Below are 23131 nucleotides of genomic sequence, written 5' to 3'. Positions count from 1 at the left end.
TCTTGCTGCAAAATAGGACTGGATGACACCCTTTCCTGCTTCGCATGACTGTTGATCCTGTATAATTTCCTGCACCTTCAGGAAATCCTTGTACACAAATAACCTGTGTTTAGAGTTGGATTATTATTCACGTATACTAGACGGTGTGGTGTATGTCATAGGAAAAGCAGGCATGTTCTGTTTTCTCCCATGTTAACGGACATATGGCGGATCAAGAAGCCAGGTAAATTACAGTGTTTATAGCACAATTTTTTTTTCTCATAGAATCCCTCTACTTCCCCCTCTGGCAGCTGAAAATACAGCTAGGTTGACTGGGCATGAGTGGCCTTCCGCACCCTTGTCATTAAGTGGACATGCACATTACTATACACTTAACACCGGATGGCGCCTTACTAAACAAGTAACTTAACTGGATCTTTTTCTGAAGTGGTTATTCAGCAGTAGGAAAACAGAGATGATTTTTTTTTTCCAAAAACAGCACCACACCTGTCTGCAGATTACATTTGGTATTACAGCTTGGCACCATTCACTTCAATGAGACTGAGCTGCAATACCACACACAACCTGCAGATGAATGTGGCACTGTTTTTTTTTTTTTTTTTTTTTTAAATAAATCAGCTCTGGATAACCTTTAAAGGGGTACTCCGCTGGAAAACGTTTTCTTTTTTTTTTTTAATCAACTGCTGCCAGAAAGTTAAATAGATTTGTAAATTACTTCTATTTACTTATCAGCTGCTCTTTGCTCCACAAGAAGTACTTTACTTTTTGAATTTCTTTTCAGTCTAACCACAGTGCTCTCTGTCCATTTTAGGAACTGTCCAGAGTTGGAGCAAATCCCCATAGCAAACCTATCCTGCTCTGGACAGTTCCTGACAAGGATAGAGGTGTCAGCAGAGAGCACTGTGGTCAGACTGAAAAGAAATTCAAAAAAAGTAAATAACTTCTTGTGGAGCATATAGCAGCTGATAAGTACAGGAAGGATTAAGATTTTTATATAGAAGTAATTAACAAATCTGTTTAACTTTCTGGCGCCAGTTGATTAAAAATAAAAATAAAATTATGTTTTCCAGCAGAGTACCTCTTTAAGTGCATATCATTGGTGATCTTAAACCCATGGTTGCAAAACTACAACTCCTAGTATGCCTTGACAGCTCAGTCACGGTGCAACAGTAGATCCTCACTACTGCAGTGTGTCAGCCGAAGGTTGTCCAGGCATGCTGGGAGTTGTTTTGCAACAGCTGGAGGCACATATCTTCTGCAGGCCGAACCTCCTGCATAGCACTGTATACTTAGTAAATGCATACATATTACATAGCATTTTAAGGGGACACTTCATTTAAGACCTTGTGCGTGACTTGAACAAAATCCTGACACATACACTTACACACAAAAAGGCCAGCTCTGCCCCACTGCAAGTTTACTTTTTATACTGTTTGCATAAGGGAACACTGCCCTATTCATCCAGCCTTGTGCTTCAAAGACTCCAGAGACACAGAACAGTGAGTCGCTTTATCGGCTTTGGGAAAGGAAGACAATAGGGCTGAAATTTCACAAATCCAGGAGTAAAGGCTTAAGATGTACAGGACTCAGGAGGTGGAATCTTCACAACTGCTCAATGCAATGAGGAGTGAAGAACAACTACTACCAGCAATAAATAAATAAATAAATTATATGTGTGTGTGTGTGTGTGTATATATATATATACACACATAAACACACACACACACATACATCCTTTAACGTACAAAAAAAAGGAAGATTGAAAACCTGCAAATCCGCATGATAGGCCATGGATAAACTTGGCATTGCTTTCCCCAGCTAACAGGTCCGGCTGACACATGGAGTCACACTAGCACATCTCCACAACAGGAAGGGATTACCACGTGAGCCCACCTGATACCAGGTGGAAAAAACAAACAAAAAACATTATATGATAGAAGGGGTTGTTTTGCAGGGGCCGATGTATTTACTTATAGATGGCCAAACATGGAGAGGACAGGTTGACCACCGGTTTATGCGGATGTCAACAGTCTCCTTGCACTGAGCGGAAATTGTTCTGTGCAGAAGGAGAGCAGGGCGCCGGGCAGGAGATTGGAGGGGGGTTTCAGTGTTCGGACCCCCCCGCGATCAGACACTTAAATTGTTAAAAAGTACCTGTCACCAAATAGACTGTTCTAAACTAACTCAGGCTATGTTCCCTAACTACTCCTAACACCCGTTCAGCCCTTAAAAAAAAAAAGTTTCAGAGCTTTAAAAAAGCTCTGTATCATACCTTTATTCTTTCTCCCAGCAGGAGAAATTGGGCTTTTCCCAGCAGGCATGACATAACTGAAGCCTGCTGGGGACCACTTCTGCCCTCACATGGTTGCAGTGCTGTGATGAATAGAAGACCTCAGGCTCTGTGCAGGTTTCAGTCTGTGTTGCCATCAGTGAGGCTCTCCTGCAGCTTTCAGTCTGTGCAGCTTTCTGGGAGAATCTGTGGAGCTTTCACTTTCTGTGCAGCTGACTATCAAGCTCAGTGAAGAAGCACTTCCTGAGTTTGGACTCCTGCCAGGTCGGGAGGAGACCAAACTCACTGTATTAATTGTGGCAGGAAACAGAACAGCGTCACCTAGTGGCTGTTTTTTATATTAAATTTTAAAAATATTTATGTTGATAATTTTAAAGGCAAGTACTTGTAAATGGTGTCCGCTAATTACACAAAAGTGTCCGCTAATTACACTTTTTTTTAGTGACAGGTACTCTTTCAGCACCACAGTACTCCATTAAATAGTGGTGATTTAGGCAGTGCAAGTAATATTACCAAGGATATTGTCCATCTGACTCTAGAAATCTGGCTTAGGCTCTGTTCACATCACTCATCACATCAGAATATCAGATTGGACCTTTTGTCAGCAGTGTTTGTGCCTTGTTCCCTTTAAAATGAAAGAAACAACATAGGAACTTTTCCCATTATAAGTCAATGAAGTCTGTCAGGCTCCAGCAGTATCTGTCATATAAAGGATCTGGCAGAGCACTGATATAACGGTAATGTGAATAGGATTTAACCGTGGCCACACACTACTTCTCCTAACCTGCCCACACACCTGAACTTTAGGCATGGCCGACCCTTCATGTGTTGCCTATGAAGAGAGGAGAGGTAAGCTGTCACCAAATCTCTCTGGCATCAACTTAACTCTCTGAAATAGGGTTAAGCAGTTAAAATCCAACATGTCCGACCCTTCTCTCCACTGACATCATCTGTCAGGGAAGAACCAGGAGACCACCATAAACTCTAGAGCACTGTTTCCTAAGAGCATTCCTAAAGCACCCCCAACAGGTCATGTTTTCTGGATTTCCTTAGTCTTTCACAGGTGATATAATTGTGCCGATTCACTGACCACAATTATATCACTTGTCAAAGACTAAGGGTGCGTTCACACGGCCGTCTGTCCCCATTTTGTTTGCTTTTTTGCAGGTTATAAACGGTTTCAAAACGGTTTAAAAAAAAAAATCCCATTCATGTCAATGGAATTTTTTTATTTTATTTATTTATTTTTACAATCCGTTTGCACCTGTCTGCACTCATTTCCGTTTTTTTTTTTTTTTTTACGGCAGATGCAGTATTTTTTCTTCTGTCCAAAAAACGGAAGAAAAAATGGATACAGTAAATGTAACATTGAAGTCTAGGGAAAACAGATGAGCCTTTAATGTCATCCGTTTTTTAAATCAATTTTTTGATCCGTTTTTACTTTTGAGCATGCTCAGAACAAAAAAAAAAAAACTTTTTTTGTTTATTAACTGAACAAAAACGGATCCGTTTGCATCCGTTATTGTCAGTTTTTAATTTTGATGGGAGAAGAACGGAACGGGTCTATATGGCCGTGTGAACGCAGCCTAAGAAAATGCTGAAAACAAGACCTGTTGGATGTACTTTAGGACTGCGCATGGGAAACACTGGGAGAGATTTATAAAAACTGGTGCAGAGGAAAATTTGCCCAGTTGCCCATAGCAACCAAACAGATAACTTCTTTCATTTTAACAAGGCCTCTGCAAAATGAAAGAAGTGATCTGATTGGTTTTCCTTTGCACAGGTTTAGATAAATCTCCCACACTGAGCTAGAGAGGGGGACATTTAAAGGGGTACTCCACTGTTTCAGCGTTCGGAACATTTGGTTCCGAACGCTAAGTGCGGGCGTTGTCATGGCTATACCCCCTCGTGATGTCATGCCACACACCTTCAATGCAAATCTATGGGAGGGGGTGTGGCGGCCGTCACAACCCCAAGCGCCCGCAGTCAGTGTTCTAAAAGGCTGAGGCAGTGGAGTACCCCTTTAAAGAGTTACTGTCATTAAACTCTTGACATGTCATCTAGATAAGTCAGAAGTTTAGATCGCACCAGGTCTCCGTCATAACTCGTAACTTCAGATCTCAGGACTGAGACCCCCTTTGATCTACACTTCTGATATCTGGATGACATGTCAAAAGCTTATGTAACTGACCGTAAGGCTTTAACAGAGGGAGATTCTCGATTTCAGATCCTTCGCTTTTAGTCAGAATGGATACAGAGAGAGTCTCTCTTTCTCTGGAGGACCTGTTCTGTATTACATACGCATCTTTGTGTGTTCTGTGCAATACTTCATTTCCCCTGTGGAGGTGCTGCAGGGAAACTAAACCCTTTCTCCCACATTGCCCTGTCGGAGGACACTCTGATCAGCCTATTGTCATGTGACCCTTCATACAAGCATGACGTTATCAATATCCAAAGCTTCCGATTCATGTGTCAGCACAAACAAAAAAAAATAATATCAGACCCCTGACTAAAAATAAATGTATACCATCTGACTATGATCAGGTATGAACGGCCCAGATACAACTAGCTAGGTGCTGGTCTGCAGGTCCGGCCTTTGAGCTGGGAGTGGTAGAATTTAGATAAGCCAGAAGTGTGCAGACAGTAAAGACATTTTCGTTCATAGAAGGCCGGAGCTCCTTCCCCGCCCCTATAGGGTTCCATAAATCAATCTGGCAGGTAGCTGGGAAGCAGCTGCTAATGATAGCTTAACTCTGGAGCAGAGGAAGTCACCTTTTAACCCAGCCTGCTGTTGTTTGTCTTTTAAAACTGGGACAAAAGAACAGATGGGAAGAGAATGCCAACTGCTGGAAGAATGTGGTCAGCGAGGGCTCCAAACCTGAAAGGACCCTCTAACACACACCTCTCAGCACTGCTACACCAAGTAGCCGGCCGGCCGCCATGCAATGCACAGCTCCTATAAGCAGGCTCATGAATTATTGGTGACTATGCAGTCGTCTCTCTGCACTCGCGCACTTGATACGCCTGCCGAGGAAGAAAGGGTGAGGAAGAAGCCGGTGACTCACTGATTCAACAATACAGATCGTACGCTCCTCCCCAGTATTGCCTTGACCTTGGTTGATCTGACCATTAAGATCATGTTCACTTCAGCTTTTCAATGATTCATCTACTACAGCGGAGTGGAATGTGATGCTGCCTTACAGCATTTTTTATCTTTTGTGGAGAGAGAAAAAAAATAGGAGAATTCAGACTATAAAGCCTCACGCCGCTCCATTCCTGAGAATTTAGTTAAGCACTATTTCCTGTTTACCAAATAGTCCAAAAAAAATAGAAAAATTATAAAAATAAAGAAATCTCGCAAACTCACTACTTTTCTAGTATGGGAAAGAAATGCATTGTTGACCAAAAAAAAAAAAAAAAAAAAAACCTCAACCTCACTCAAACCTTTATTAAGGAGAATTATCGCTTATTCATGTGGATAGCGTCCGACCACTGAGACCCCTCCCGATCTCCAGTATGGGGCTTGTCTCTTCCCACTGAGCGCTCTGGCCCCCAGCAGTGACTGACCACAGTGGTGTCCTGCCTCAGCCTGTCATTGGCTGAATAGGCCATCACTGACAAGACCAGATTGTTTCACATGTTGCGGACCGGGACACTCAGCAGTAAGAGATGGGCCCTGTTGTAGAGGTCAAGGGGGGTTCCCAGTGGTCGGACAACCCCATGATAAGACACTTATCCCTATTCTGTAGATAAGGGGTATTCTAGTTATAAAGAAGGTATCCCCTAATTCCTTTGAAAAAACAGGACAACACACCACAGTGGTATGATCACAATCTATGCGCATTTCAAGAGCATGCGCACTCTTCATCACAGGTCTGTGACCAATATGCTTGAAAGGTGTACAGATGGTGATCATTGCACTATTGTGTCTTTTCTTGCTATTTTTAAGAATTAAAATCTACCAATGATTTTACTGAAATATTGGATCGCAGATACTCTTTTCAAGCATCGGTCACACACCTGGCCAGGTGCTGATCTGTGCACCCTCTCCACAGAGGAGAGCTGGAAATTCAGACAATTGTTCACCACTTCATCCACCATGCAAGTGCTTCAGAGCAGGTATTACTAAATCAGCCCTTTTTGTACAGACACTGCTAACATCTCTACAAGTATCCCCTAAGGCAGGGGTGGCCTCAAATTTCCGGTAACCAAACTCTTTACTTTGTCTGATCTGTGAAGTGATGTACCAACTGATGAAATATAACATATTTTTGAATTCCAGTTGACCCCTTTAACTGTATTCATTCCAAAATGTTAAGGTGCTTCATTAAGCCTGTGCAAGGGGATTGTGGAGAAGCTTGAAAAAGTACCCTTAGTAGATGGCGCTGCGGCTCCTTCAGAATGATGGAATGGGACCAAAGCTTAGTTTAAGGTCCACAGTGGAACCATGTTTATTAGGTAACATAAAATAAAAAGCAATGCTGTCGTTCTGATCCTGTGGCTATCTCCATGTAGGAGCGTCTTATGCCGAATCCGGTGGTGAGTGTCGATATATCTTTTTATGCTTTCTACCTATGACTTCTTACACAGTTTAATGTAATGTTGGCTATACTGCTCATAGCTGTTGGCTGATTTGCCTGATCGCTATCTCTCCCTACCGCCATATACCTGCATGCTCAGCTAAGCACGCACGGTTTCTGAATGGTGAGAGATTATTCATTCTTATGTAAACATACATGTTAGATCACATAATACTAATCCCGACTATCTGACCATGAAACAACAATCACTTGTCCATAATAAGTAGCACTGGTGATTTGCTCTGTCTGGCATACCACTCGTCCTGGCAGACACAGCCACAGTGTTCCCATTTTGCCCAGGTGCTAAGGTCCATGCCAATACCCGTTACTGCTGTTCCCGCCTCTGCCTGTAGGCTGCGCATGTGCTTAATCTCCGCCTCTAAAAGGGAATGCATGCACCAAAGCTATCCTCTCTCATAACAGGCAGCTCCACTGTAAGGGTATCTAATATAGCAGAGACGAGAAGATATTCTGCACTCACCGCAGCTGTATAGGCCAAACTGGACCTAGGAGGCCTGAAGAAGCACACTACGATGAGCGAAACAGCCGGCAGTCGCCTCTGAGCGCTCCACGCCAGCCTTGTCCGCCCGTCTGTCGGAGGTCCCGAAGAGCAGCCATTTGACCTATACTTCTGTGGTGAGTGCAGGATATCTTTTTGTCTCTGCTATTATAGTTACTTATGGATGCTGTTTGTTATCGTCCTAGCACCACTGCTGGTCGTTGCCCTGTGTACCGGTAGTGTACATCCAGGTTCCATAGTTTTGTACTGCTACATTGAGGGGTTGCAGTACTGCTCTGATTTCTACTGAGCTGGCCACTGTTAGGGTATTTTCACCCAGACAAAATCTGTATGGTTTCTGATACAGAAAACACACTGATTTCTGCACCAAAACCCACCAGGGGACACAATTAAAAGCCCAGCTCCCATCGACTTTAATAGGAGACCGGGAACTACAGGGAAAATAAGTGAAATGCCAGTTCTTTTCTGCGCAGTTACACTCTGAAGAGCCTATTAAAAAGGGAGCTTCAGGACTGACTCCCCACGATGCCTGTGGCTCAGCCATGGTGATGCGCTTCACTGTGTGTGTGCGTGCGCATTTGTCCATGTGAACCTACCCATACCAATCTTCTTGAGCAATAAGATTTCTAGTGTTCCTGTGAAAGTGTTTCTCGGTATGTGATACAGTTACAGTACACAACCCTGCCTTGCCTCTTTGACCCAGTCCCTGTCTGCCCGACTGGTTTCCCCAGCGATTCTCTACAAACGAATGCTGCCAGTCCTGACCTCAGCTAGTACCTAGACTACTGCAGGACCGTTATGTGGCAGACTCTAGTGCCATGACTGACATACCCAAGCTGGTACCAAAGTTGTGTAAATACAGTGGTATAATGGCCTCAACATACTATCTTTTCAACATACAATGGCCTTTTCTGGACCATTATAACTTGAAACCAGACTCAACATACAATGCTACGGACAGTCCAGATCTGCAAAATGTGTCAATGGCTGGAAGATCTGTTTTACTGAAGTACATGCACTGACTGGCTGCCTGGTAGCGCCCCTTACAGTACAGGGAGGTATTACATGTTCTGTGCTACTCTGTACTTGTACCAGGGTTAGCTGCTCCAGGTAAGGGTGACTCCATTTTACTTTTTTAGCACACTGTGTGTACTGTACAGGACCCTGAAGAAGCTCCTGTCCTCTACATAGACAGTGATTTACAGCTCCCAGCAGATCTTTATTACTTTTATATGTAAGGATTTGCTTCATTGGTATTCGTTATCTACTTATTTTTCTTTAATCCTCACTTTCTCCTATTTTTGGAAGACATTTTGGGGCTTTAGAACCAATTACCAGGTTTCCATAGAGTTATGGTCTCAGCATACAATGGTTGTCCTGGTATTAATGAATATTGCAATTTGAGGGATGACTGTACAAAAATACCAAATACTTTAATGTTTAAGGTGTAATACAATATATACATATACATGATAGTATAAAATTCATTACATAAAATGAAGCTGTGTCAAGAGTTTAGTCTTTGTTAATTTAAAAAAACACCGAACCTTGAGTGTATTTAACGCTGCTGATGCGCTGCCGGCAGTCAGTCGCAGAGCGAGCTCTTTGTAGCTCTGTGTGCCCACTCATATTGGTGGATTTCCCGCTGACAGTCACGAGCTGACACACAAAGATACCCGGCCGCAGCAGGGAAGTCGCTCTGCAGTCATTCAGTTGCTCTGTGACTGCCGGCAGCGCATCTGCAGCGTCAAATCCGATTCAGATACGCTGTGTGTGACCTCTCCAGTTCTGAACACCTCCAGAAAATAAAGAAATATATATATTATATAAATATATATAATTTATATATTAATATATATATATATATATATATATATATGTGTGTGTGTAGACACACACATATACACTGCTACTTTATAATCTTAGTACTTTAGGTTTAGTGTAAGAAAAAGAAAAGTATAGTAAAAACATTTTCAAAACACGGACAAAACCAAGTACTCACTGCAAAAACGTCATCGTCTCCAAGTTCAGCCTCATTATGTATTGTAGAAGATGAGGTGGTGGATCCTAAAAAAACAAAAAAAATTAAATGTTAAATGTTCTATCTGGGGGGGGGACCACACAAAAAAAACAGGATCCGTAACACTCCCCACAGTATTCTCTTCACACCTTATAATAATTTAATATGCAAAATGACTCAAGAAATAAGCCTTTTCCTTAATAAACCGGGGGGGTGGCAATCGCTGTCGCTATATATCTACGAACAGCTACGAACAGTGTTTTTTAGCAATTAGATACCTGCAGGGCAAGCAATGGCATATTGCCTAGTATACATAACTAACCCAAGATACATAAAAGGAAACTGCATGAACATGAACAAAACACCACAAGAAAAGTCACTTTTTGCCCCACCTTACAACTCAAGCTCACGGTTACTGCAGAAAATCAGTACAAGCCCCATTGCTCCTACAGTCATCGCTTCACTTGTTAAAGGAGTTCACCAGGATCAGAAATACAGAGCCGATTTCTTTCGCCCCCCCCCCCAAAAAAAAACAAAAAAAAAAAAAAACACTACTGTCCTCAGACTGTGTGTGGTATTGCAGCTCAGTTCCCCTGATGTGAATAGCGGCAGGATGTAATACCACACACAACCTGAGGTGTCCTCAGATGCAGTGCTGTTTTTGGAAGAAACTAGCTTTTTTATTTTATTTAATCTTATCTATTTAAAGTTGCAGGCGTGTTCTAAAAACCTAATTCTCAGTAGGAACTAAAATGATCATTTACAAATTTCTAACACGTCATAGTGACATATCAAAAGAAGAGTTAAAGGGGTACTCCAGATCAAAAAAAACAAAAACGTTTTCAAATCAAATGGTGCCAGAAAGTTATATAGATTGGTAAATTACTTCTGTTTAAAAATATTTAGCCTTCCAGTACTTATCAGCTGCTGTATACTACAGAGGAAGTTGTGTAGTTTTTTCCAGTCTGACCACAGTGCTCTCTGCTGGCACCTCTGTGTGTGTGTGTCTCAGGGACTGTCTAGAGCAGGATAGGTTTGCTATGGGCATTTGCGCCTGTTCTGGACAGTTCCTAAGGGTATGTTCACACTGAGGAATTGGGGCGGAAATCAAGCAGAAATTTTCTGCCTCAAAATATTGTTACTTTTTCCACAAGAACTCACAGAGATTTCACGCGGAATTGGAGCGGAATTCCACACACGGAAATTAAAATTTCAAGCCGAGGAGGAGAAGAGTATATATTATATATATATATATATATATATATATATATATATATATATATTTATTATCCTCTTTTTTTCATGTGGAAATTCTGTACGAATTCCATGTGGAAATTATTCTGACTGAACAAAAATAATTAACATTGATCTCTATGGGAGTAAGACGCTGATTCCGCCTGAAAGAAAGAACATGTTCTTTCTTTAAGCGGAACAGACTTCCTCGTCAGAATTATGCTTGACGAAATCCCTCAATGTGACCTGAGGGGCAGAAATTCTGCACAGCTCTATGGGGATTTTCACTGCTGAATGAATTGGAGAGGAAAAAGCGAGCAGAATTACTCGTGGAAATTCCTCTCCAATTCCTCAGTCTGAACATACCCTAACACGGACAGAGGTGTCAGCAGAGAGCACTGTGGTCAGACAGAAAAGAACTACACAACTTCCTCTAGAGCAGTGGTCTTCAACCTGCGGACCTCCAGATGTTGCAAAACTACAACTCCCAGCATGCCCGGACAGCCAACGGCTGTCCGGGCATGCTGGGAGTTGTAGTTTTGCAACATCTGGGAGGTCCACAGGTTGAAGACCACGGCTCTAGAGCATACAGCAGCTAAGCACTGAAAGGATTAAGATTTTTTTAAACAGAAATCATTTACAAAACTGTATAACTTTTTAGCTCCATTCAATTTGAACATTTTGTTCCCCTCCAGAGTACCCCTTTAAGTGAATATATAGCAGTCTTTCCCAACGAGTGTGCCTCCAGCTGTTGCAAAGCTACAACTCCCAGCATGCCCGGACAGCCTTTGAGTTGTAGTTTTGCAACAGCTGGAGGCACACTGGTTGGAAATGACTGATCTGTAGTAAGATTCACTAAACCTGAATGTAACCAATCGACCATACGTTCATTTAGTCTTGTAAGAGTGGTTCTGCTTCCCAGAAGAAGAGGTCTGGAATGAGACAGTCTCTGGGGCAGATTTAAATTGGGAATCCGAACACTTCAAAAGGGGAATGACTAAATGAATTGATGGCTGATGCATTAGATTAAGGTTTGCTGGCTCATGCACACTACAGAATATCCACCTGGAAAGACATTGTTTCAGCTATTGGTGGGGGTTTCCACACGAAACTCCCCCGATGAACACTTTAATGACATGTAAAAGGGGCAGGTCTGCTTTCCAGAGTAGCTCCTATAGTCCACTATATTTTTTGATAGTTACTATTAGCTAAATGGCGCAATGTTATATGTGCTGTCTGGTCTCATAGAGCAATACTATTCTTAAAGGAGAACTGTAATGAAAGATAACGTATCCCCTATCCAAAGAATAGGGGATAAGTTATAGATCGTGGGGGGCGTGCGACCACTTGATATAAAGTGCACTCAGCTCCTGAGCACGCTTCAGACTGCAGGTGCAGGATGTACATCCTGTGTCCTTAAAGGGGTACTCCACTGGAAACATCTTATCCCCTATCCAAAGAATAGGGGATAAGATGTTAGATCGTGGGGGTCCTGCTGCTAGGGACCCCCCGCCAACTCCGGCGTGGCACCCCGTCATTCAGTGCACAGATCGAACTCCACTGCGTGCCCGATGACTGGTGTTGCGGTCCGCCATGCCCCCTCCATTCACTTCTATAGAAGAGGCATGATGGCTATGTACCATCCGTCACGCCCCCTTCCATAGACATGAATGGAGGGGCGTGGAGTGACATCACGAACAGCCAAGTAATCAATCCACCCGACATCCATTGGGAGCAACCATTTTTCCGTTACCATTGGTTGCTCGCAATGGATATGGGGTGGATTGATTACTTGGCTGTTATGGTGTGCTCTACCTGACGTCAGGTTGTCTCCTCCCTACATAAGGGGCTTATTTGTTGTGTAACATTAGTACAAGTAAGGCCTCTGGCGGCTGAAACGCGTCACTTCTGTCTGTCCGTTCCTGTGTCTACCTATGACCATGGACTTGAAGATTTTACTGCACGATATCTTCAGCTGGACATTCACTTTTCAAAATGACAAAAGTATTGTCTAACATAAACCACCCCCCTAAACAGATTGGTCTAAAAGGCACGAGCACCATTGTGCGCCATTAATAATACATTGTAGACTGCCCGATCAAAACAGAAACTTGATGCAATGGAAAAACAGGACCAAAAGTCCAGCTTTGAAGTGACACTAGGTTAGAGGTCCAGGATTGTTAATAGGAAAGAAATGCATTCCTGTGCACAAGTCCTTGAGCTTATCTCTAAACAGTAAAAAACCACAATGCTACCAAAAAATATAAATTGGAGTTGGTTACAGTATTTAGACATTTACTACAACAGCCTCTTTGTAACCATTAGCATGCAAACACTTCATCATGGGAAAGAGACGTTGCTATAGCAAGAACAACCAATATTGATGTAAACAGGGGTAGGGAAAAAACCAAAGGGATTTCTAGGTGATGTGTATATACATCTATATCACAGTATCTAAACCAATGCAGCTAAACTAATATACATTCAGCCTTAAAGGGAACCAATCATCAGATTCTACCCTATAGAATTCTTGGCAAAGCGTTATATAGGGTAAAATCTTTATTTTCACCATCCCCGGGGGACGCTCCTGCCCCCAGGGATGGTGAAGATATGAAGTTATAAACTAGTCACCGCCACCGCCGTAAGTAGTCACCTGGGCGGGGAGCTCTTCTCACCTACTCCCGTTCTTCTGCCGGCAGCGACGCCCCCTCCGCTTGATTGATGGGCAGCGTCATCACTCTGCTCCGTCTGTTCAGTGAGCGGAACAATGACACGGCCCATCAATCAAGCGGAGGGGGCGTCACTCCCGGCCTAAGAACGGGAGTAGATGAGAAGAGCTCCCCGCCCAGGTGACTACTTACGGCGGCGGCGGTGACTAGTTTATAACTTCATATCTTCCCATCCATGGGGGCAGGAGCGTCACCCGGGGATGGTGAGGACAACAATTTTACCCTATATAACGCTTTGCCAAGCATTATATAGGGTAAAATCTGATGATTGGTTCCCTTTAACCCCTTGGGGACAGAGCCCATTTTGACCCTAAGGACTGGAGAATTTTTTTGCAAATCCGACCACTGTCATTTAATGCATTAATAACTCTGGGATGCTTTTACAGTGGTCCCTCAACATATGATGGTAATCCGTTCCAAATGGACCATCGTTTGTTGAAACCATCGTATGTTGAGGGATCCGTGCAATGTAAAAGTATAGGACGGTGATCTACAACCTGCAGACCTCCAGATGTTGCAAAACTACAACTCCCAGCATGCCCGGACAGCCAACGGCATGCTGGGAGTTGTAGTTTTGCAGCTTCTGGACGTCCGCAGGTTGAAGACTACTGGTATTGGAGGTTATACTCACCTGTCCCCGCAGCTCCGGACCGTCACCGCTGCCCTGGATGTCGCCTTCCATCGCTGTCGCCGCGTTCCCGAGGTGTCCCCGACGCTCCGGTAAGGCCTCTGCTTCCCCGGTATCCTCGCTCTCCGTCGCAGTCATCACGTCGCTACGCACACCGCTCCTATTGGATGACGGGACGGCGTGCGCTGCGACATGATGACGACGATGGAGAGCGCCGACGATGCAGGGAATCCTGAAGAGGATGCGCCAGAGCCCCGAGAACAGGTAAGTGATCGTCAGCGGACCACACGGGGCACCATAAATGGCTAACCGGGGGTAGCTGAAGCAGTCAGCGCTGCCGGATAGCAGTTTATGCGATGGCGCCGACATACAAAAGCATCGTATGTTGATGCTGCCTTCAACATGCGATGGCCTCAGAGACCATCGTATGTTGAAATGATCGTATGTCGGGGCCATCGTAGGTCGGGGGGGGTCACTGTACATATAAATTTGATTCCGAGATATTTTTTTTGTCACATGTTCTACTTTATGTTAGTGGTACATTTTTGTCAATACTTTTAAATTTATTGGTGAAAAATTTTAAAATTTAGCATTTTTCTAACTTTGAAGCTCTCTGCTTGTAAGAAGAATGAACATACCAATTAAATTATATATGGACTCACATATACAATATGTCTACTTTATGTTGACGCCGTAAAGTTGATTTTTTTTTACTTTTAAAGTTCAGCAGCAATTTTCCAATTTGTCACAAAATTTTCAAAATCTAAATTTTTCAGGGACCAGTTCAGTTTTGAAGTGAATTTGAAGGGCTTTAGGTTAGAAATTCCCTACAATGGACGCATTATGAAAACTGCACCCTTCAATGTATTCAAAATGACATTCAGAAAGTTTGTTAACCCTTTAGGTGTTTGACAGGAATAGCATTAAAGTGAGGGAGAAAATTCTAAATCTCAATTTTTTTTACACTAACATGTTATTGTAGTCCCATTTATTTTTTTTTCATTTTTACAAGGGGTAAAAGGTGAAAAAGCCCCCCAAAATTTGTAATTCAATTTCTCTCGAGTAAGAAAACACCTCATATGTGGATGTTAAATGCTGTGCGAGCGCACTACAGGACTCAGAAGGGAAGGAGCGACAATGGGATTTTGGAGAGTGAATTTTGCTGTTATGTCTTTTGGGGGGCATGTCGCATTTAGGAAGCCCCATGGTGCCGGAACAGCAAAAAAAAAAAAAAAAAACACGGCATACTATTTTGGAAACTACACCCCTCAAGGAAGGTAACAAGGGGTAAAGTGAGGCTTAATACCCAACAGGTGATTCAAGAACTTTTGTTAAAGTGGGACGTGAAGATTAAAAATTTGATTTTTAGATTTTTTTTTTCAATAAAATGCTGGTGTTACCCCAAATTTTTCACTTTCACAAGGGGTAATAGGAGAAAAAGACCCAAAAGTGTGTAACCCCATTTCTTCTGCTCTGCGGAATGATTTCAGCAGGCATCCAGTTTCGATCACCGCCCGGCGAGCGGCTGTGATCGGAAATGCGGAAGGCGTACAGGTACGCCCTCCGTCCTTAAGTACCGGGACCCCAAGGGAGGGGGGCCTGTACGCCCTCCGTCCCCAACAGGTTAAATACTATGGAGGCCTTTTACATACAAAAGTTTCCATGCAAAGTTCCCTCTGAGTCAGTCTTGGCGCAAGTTTCAGCTTAAAACATTGCACGTGAGCTTAAACATATCCTGCGGAAGGAGATCATGACTCTGTTCACATTTGCGATCGTTATTTCTAATGTTCTGCACTCTGACAGGTGCAGAACAACTAAAACATGGTGCTGCTGGGCCTATTGTATGAAAGCCTATTGCGTCAAATGGGCAATTGGCTTTTAATGAGATCCTTTGAGTTGCAGTCATTGAGTCTGGTATTTTTACCAGACAAAATAGCGCGGTCCTTTTTTCAGCGTTTTTCATCAAAACTGCGGCACAGCCTCTTGAATGAACCTAGGAGGTGAAAAACCCTACACTATTTAGAAAGTTGCTCCCTTTTGAAATTTACATGGACAATTAAAAATATAAAAAATATTTTTAAAAAACAGTGCAAAGTTGCCATTGCCTTTAACACACCTATCTATGGTTGTAGTGCGCTAGATTATAAATATCCTTAAACCAGGTGGTTATACTCAACAGTATGAAAACTGACCAATGGTGCGCATGCCTTGTTCCAAATAGATAGTGGTTGATATGCCCTGAAGCCTTCCTTCTCTAGCTGTAGATAATGCTTCCTTGTGAATAAGAGAATGTATGCAAGCGAATACTAGAAGAGCTAGCGTACGTCCATAGCGAAGGTATACTTCCAAAAACAGCCTGGAAACGGAAGAGATTTGGCAATGAAATGAACTGCTCGTCCCCATCCGTAAAGGGGTACTCCGCCCATAGACATCTTATCCCCTTTCCGAAGGAAAGGAGATAAGATGTCTGGTGCAGCGCCAGAGGCTCGTGATGTCGCGGTCACCCCCCACTCGTGATGTCACGGCCACGTCCCCAGCAGTGGGCCCCATGCGATCTTGGCTGTGGCACCCTATCTGGTGCACAGAGGGAAATTTGCTCCGTGCCAGATGACTGGAGATGTGGGGCTCCTGACGTCAGAGTCCCACCCCACTCGTGACATCATGGCCATGCCCCCTCAATGCAAGTTTATGGGAGGGGGTGTGATGTCAGTCACGCCCCCTCCCATAGACTTGAATTGAGGGGGCGTGGCCGTGACATCACGAGAGGGCCGTGACCGTGACGTCACGAGCCTCTGGCGCTGCACCAGACACTTTGAGCGAACGCCAGGTGCAGCAGGAAGGTGGGACCCCTGCGATCAGACATCTTCTCCCCTATACTTTGGATAGGGGGATAAGAGGTCTAGGGGCGGAGCACCCCTTTAAGGGATTTGTGTTGTATCCTTTCATCATATACACACATAAACAAACTGGGACACAATTAGTAATCCTTTCTTTGCCAATGTTCACCTAGCTTCAGGATTTTTCTCGTATCACCAGCATGAAAAAGGAACTGTGGAATGTGACGGATCGTGCAAGCTCCACACCCCAAGGCAAAGAATAGGAGGAATGCAGGTCTTAAGTTACATTACCTTCTGTGAGGTCTTCGATTGCCTTGCGTACTCCTCTGTCAAAGGCTCGTGCATCAGCGGGACTCTGAAAGGTGAGACCAAACCTCCTGTCGTCAACAGACCAGTGGTGGAAAGTTGGAGTTGCCTTTTGATACACTAAGTCCTTCTTTAAGTAGCATTCCAGCAACACCTAGCAGAATATTAAAAAGAAAAGCACATCTGATCAAAAATGAAGGCGCTTAACTCAACAGAAACTAAAGAATATCATCGTCTGCATAACTGCTATGTTAAAAGGCGTCCTTGCTAGACAATAAGCAGATCATAAATTGGTAATCTATGGTAAACCTGGTAGAAAGGGTTCCATTTCCCTGCAGCATCACTACAGGGGATATAAGGCATTACACCGTGCCCATTAAAATCCATGTCCTGCCCAAAAAATGCAGGATAGGTCCTCCGGTGCAAGAGAAGATCTTTGGAACTGGTCTTCGTTAAACCTAATGTATATTGGGGCCTTTTGATTATCGCCACCTTCAGATAATCACAAGCAGGCTGAATTTTGAACCTTGTTCCTTTTCTTAAAGGGGTACTCCGCTGCTCAGCGTTTGGAAAAAACTGTTCCGAACGCTGGAGCCGGCGCTGGGAGCTCGTGACCTCATAGACCCGCCCACCATGACATCACCTCCCGCCCCCTCAATGCAAGTCTATGGGAGGGGGCGTGACTGTCGCCACGCCCCCTCCCATAGACTTGCATTGAGGGGGCAGGGCTATGACATCAAGTGCTCCCGGCGCCGGCTCCAGCGTTCGGAACAGTTTGTTCCGAACGCTAAGCAGCAGAGTACCCCTTTAAGGCCTTGTTCCCAATACCAAATTTCTGCACAGAATTTCCTCTTAATGATCTTCCAGAATCTACATCCTGAGGAGATCACATGCTCTAATGGGGCAGTGGGAAATTGGAATCTCATAGTGATGACGGGCAGCTTCCTTAAGAAATATACATATACGCTATTTTGGATGCACAAAATGTCTTCATTCTTTATATAAGATTCATCACAGTACAAGAATCGAACATATTATAATCACCCAAGTGAGTCAAACAGTCCGCAGGGAGACAATAAAGGGGTACTCCGCCCCTAGACATCTTATCCCCTATCCAAAGGATAAGGGGATAAGATGTCAGATCGCCGGGGTCCCGCTGCTGGGGACCCCGGGGATCGCTGCTGCAGCACCGCGCCATCATTACTGCACAGAGCGAGTTCGCTCTGTGCGTAATGACGGGCGATACAGGGGACGGAGCAGCGTGATGTCATGGCTCCGCCTCTCGTGACATCACGGCCCGCCCCTTAATTTAAGTCTATGGCAGGGGGCGTGACGAGACGATGCTCCGGCCCCTGTATTGCCCGTTATTACGTGCAGAGCGAACTTGCTCTGTGCAGTAATGATAGAGGGGTGCCGCAGCGGGGACCCCGTTGATCTGACATCTTATCCCCTATTCTTTGGATAGGGGATAAGATGTCTAGGGGCGGTGTACCCCTTTAAGAGCTTCTTAAGTATCCATGTGCTCCTGCACAAAAACTTTCATTTCCAGCCGTCTCCATTCACTGCAGGTCTGATAGAACATCTGCAATGTTTCAAGGGCAACGTTCTATCAGACCTGCAGTGAATGGAGACACTGGGAGTATAGAGTACCCAACCACTATGCTATCACCCAAATACCACTTGTCCCAGACATTCTATTGAAGGACTGTTCTATTTTTAGCTTCCTTAGCCGTTCATTGGTTGGGACTTCTCTTGCAGATTATGCCAGAAAACTGAACAGGTTTAACCTTCCAGGGGAATCCAATTCCACATCAAGAGTTCTTCTAACGTCCCAGCAGAATCCTATTGAGATCAATGGGAGTCTGCTGCAAGTGGAATTCACCCAGTTTGAACGAGACCTTAGAGATAAGCTATTGCCAGAGTAGTCTGGATGCAACTTTCTCTCCATTGTCAATATATTGGAAACACATGGACCTGGGAGGGGGACAACATTGAAGGTGTATGGCAGAAATAAATAGGACGTGCCCAAAAGGCAGCCCCCAAAAGGACGCTAAAGTTGTCACTCATAGCTGAGAGGAGGAGACCCCACAGGATGAATGGGAGACCGTGCTGGACTTGTCAAAAATTGTCACCATTTCTTGATCTGATGCAACCAGGCAGCTGGAAAACTACGTCGGAATTGCTGCAGTGATTGGGTACTGCAGCATGGCATAGTAAATCATACAGTACACGACACCTACAACAGCAAGGAATGGCTATAGGCAAGAAAAAAAAAAAAAAAACTTGCTTAAGCTATAGGTTAGGTTACTAAATAAGGGATATTATAGGTGGGGTGTGTCAAGCCAAATTCACTCGCCCTTAGGGCTCAGCAGCAGCCCACACCTAGGGTGTGTATAATATTCTGATTACGTTCAGACACATGCATAATCCTGCTGACAGAACTACACTTCACTCCTTAGTGGAATTCATTTTCTATTATTCTGCAAAACACACACAAAAAATGTACATACAAGATAAATGTGCAAAAAAAAAAAAAAAAAAAGAGAGACCAATTATTGATAGTTTTGCAAACTGTTCCATAACCTATTACTGTCCAAAGGTATATTCAGCTCACCCCTAGTAAGTTGCCACTCACGCGCTGCGGACCCAGCCCGGACTAGGCTGTAAGCATACAGTAAGAAGAAGATTGTCCAGCGCAGCAAAAGCTCAAATGCAGGTTATCTTTATTCTGACACCACGGCAGTACAGGTAAAATGAACAGCAGTGACGCGTTTCGACCGCCTAGGCGGTCGAAACGCGTCACTGCTGTTCATTTTACCTGTACTGCCGTGGTGTCAGAATAAAGATAACCTGCATTTGAGCTTTTGCTGCGCTGGACAATCTTCTTCTTACTATAACCCATTACTAGTGTTACGACATTTTTTTCATTATCCGCTGCTGCCCATTGTTTGCAGCTTTACTTTACATGACCCCCACTGAGCATGAGAAGGGCCATATAATAGTGATAGCCTTGGAGAGCCATGTTCACACTGTGTTGAGTTTGCAATTGTGCGTACACACCAGGTGTATCCAGGGTACCGGGTGGGCTGATCTATATTGGTAAACCTTTCTTTTCAGCTCTATAGGGAAGTGGAGACTATTGTGCTTTCCACTACAGTAAAAAAAACCTTATAGAACAAATAAAATTATGCATCGTAAACTTTTTTTTATTTATTTTTTTTTTAAATACAATGGTGGTCTATGGTTGAAGGGTATGCCATACTATTCTATACATAGAGTATGTCAGGCACGTGCACAACAAAACAGGGTGTAAATAAGCCCATCTCTCTGGTCCTTTCTAGTACAAAGATAAAGGCCTTTTTGGTAATATGCAAGTAAAGAGGTTATCCAATATCAAAAAAGTCTCCCCTATGCACAGGATAGAGGATCGGTGTCAGATTGCGGGGGGGACCTCCGCCATCTCCCGTACGGGGCCCAGCTCTATGCATGAAGCAGTGGCCGACATGCCCCCTTCACGTACAGTATATCTATGGAAGAGCCGAAGGTACAGAGTTTAGGTATCTCCGATATTGCCATAAAGATGCATTGAGGGGGGGAAGTCGGCCCAAGCGTTGATATACACTGCATTCATGCAAAGAGCTGGGGCACTGAGCTGGAAATTGCAAGGGGTCCCAGTGGTCGGACCCCCCAGTAATCTGACACTTATCCCCAAAACAGCGGATAGGGGAGAAGCTTTTAGAAACTGGATAACCCCTTTAAGAGCCCAGAGGGTGGTCCCCAGCATGGCAAGAGCCAAGGTAAGTACAGCTTATGTCCTACTTACCTAGTGGCTGTCAAATAGGGTAGGAAAGTACAAGTGAATATGTAGGTGGCAAATAAGTTTACATGGACTGGACTTACCTCAGCACTAGGAGGGACTATAGAGATAAAAAAAAGGTAAGCCCAGAATCCTTATGAGAAGCCAGATCTAGTCATGTGCCTGTTTTCCTGCTTTAAGTATTTCCCACAGGAAACTTATTTGGTCTTTCCCCTTCCTGAATTGGCGACCTTGTGCCTAACAAGACAAAATGCTCCGGCAGAACCCCCCTCAGACACTTATCTTTTTACAATGGTGACCAGGAAAACAAAAAACCTCCAAGTGCAGCAGTCCCACTAATGCGACAAGAAGGGAGTTATCGAATTATCTCCACCCCGTATGAGTCAATGGGAAAGTCAACAGAATCCCAAGCTGAGAAACAGGACATTTAGGGAAAGTCCTTCTAGAACATGTAACCATTCTAAAGTGAAGTCATTTCTACTGTAAAAGTTTTGACACCTCAAACATGCTAGTGGCGTAGTGAGAAAGCAGAAAATAGTACCAGTACCTCAATACTCCTTTATGTACGAGCATGATGTCATTGGCCTATAGTTACTTTATTATTAGAGGATTATCCCATTCTGTGACTGCCAGGAGGACGAAGACAATGGGATTGTGGAGCTGAGAAAGTATGAATGGGCCCGACTCAATGAACAATATATGCAGGGTAGGGCTGGGCGGTATGACCAAATATGTGTATCACAGTATTTTTTTAACTTACGGCGGTTCCACGGTATATAACGGTATTTTCACCCCCCCCCCCAAATCATGTGACCCACCATCGCTGTTCTGTCCGTCCCCCTCCCCCCCAATCATGTGACCCGCGCACAGTGTTCGCCCCCCCCCCCCAAATCATGTGACCCGCCAGCACTGTTCTGCTCCCCCCAATTAACGATCAGCCCAGCGGGGTACTACTCACATATGTCAAGCACTGCCCTCCTCCTCTTTGTTGGGGGCCGCTGGCGATGGAACTCACTGTACGCCAGTGGTCTCCAACCTGCGGATCTCCAGTTGTTGCAAAATTACAACTCCCAGCATGTCCGGGCATGCTGGGAGTTGTAGTTTTGCAACAGCTGGAGGTCCGCAGGTTTGAGACCACTGCTGTACGCTGTATACCTATGCCCGGGCTGCAAAAGATACAGAAAATAAACTTTAACTCACCTACCTCGGCCGCGCGCTGGGGACGGGAACGCCGGACAGCAGTCAGCCTATCACCGGTCGCAGCGATGTCCCGCCCCGGCCGGTGATAGGCTGAGCCCATTGTCATGTAAGAAGCCGGCTTCTTACATGACAGTGGGCTCAGCCTATCACTGGCCAGGGTGGGGCATCGCTCCGGCCGGTGATAGGCTGATGGCTGTCCGGCCGAGGTGTACTACTCACGGGGTATACCGCCAATCCCTAATGCAGGGTGATTTTTCTTTGTACAAACCTAGAAATGACAAGAACTCTGACGCAAAACTATTTTGTGCATTCATATTTTAGAGAGAGTGAAAAAACCTGCTCTTATTCAGCAGACCTAGTATTTGTAAGGGTTATTTGTTGCCAAAGAAGCAAAAAATAAATAAATAAAAATAAAATACTAAATGTGAAATATTGCTGGGGCTGTATAGAAATTTTTATATATGTTCATTTACCTACCCCTGGTCCCCTGATCTCCTGTCTTCTTCTGGATTCCAAGATGATCGCTTGGTGCAGGACCTGCTCACCCATTGGCCAGAGAGTCAAGTCTTGGGCCAGTGTCAAGTCTTGGGCCGTAGGCTTGCATTGAGGGGCGGAGCGTGACGTCACATGGGGGCGGAGGCGTGACGTCACGCGCCGCCGGCACTGTGGTCGTCTGTAATCAGACCCGGAGCGAACACGCTCCGGGGACTGATTACAAACGGGGTGCCGCGTGCAAGATCCCGGGGGTCCCCAGCGGCGGGACCCCCGCGATCAGGCATCTTAACCCCCTATCCTTTGGATAGGGGATAAGATGTCTAGTACCCCTTTAAAATTAGGAAGAAAAAAGATTGAGGGACCACAAGCAGCTGTGGAGGAGGGGGCCGAAGGTAGGTAAGTATAGGGTTTTTCCATTAGTATATAAAGCTGTACTACAGTACTGTAGGACAGGGGATACATTTCTGATCGCAAGG

At 44.4% G+C, this 23131-nt stretch overlaps 1 protein-coding gene across 4 annotated transcripts in view; it reads right to left on the bottom strand.

Moving 5' to 3' along the window:
- SPRED2 (sprouty related EVH1 domain containing 2) overlaps positions 1–23131 on the bottom strand; it is a 111120-nt gene that overhangs the window by 28713 nt on the left and 59276 nt on the right. For all 4 annotated transcript variants that reach the window (XM_056567938.1, XM_056567937.1, XM_056567939.1 and 1 more), the window contains 2 exons: positions 17129–17297; positions 9393–9457 (listed from right to left, as the gene is read on the bottom strand). In XM_056567938.1, the coding sequence (XP_056423913.1) occupies positions 9393–9457; positions 17129–17297 (234 nt within the window). The remainder of the gene's footprint in view (positions 1–9392; positions 9458–17128; positions 17298–23131) is intronic.

Source organism: Hyla sarda, chromosome 3 (genome assembly GCF_029499605.1).
Source record: "Hyla sarda isolate aHylSar1 chromosome 3, aHylSar1.hap1, whole genome shotgun sequence".
NCBI lineage: Eukaryota > Metazoa > Chordata > Amphibia > Anura > Hylidae > Hyla > Hyla sarda.
Note: the sequence above shows the minus strand (reverse complement) of the source record. Positions and strands in the feature narration are given on the sequence as shown.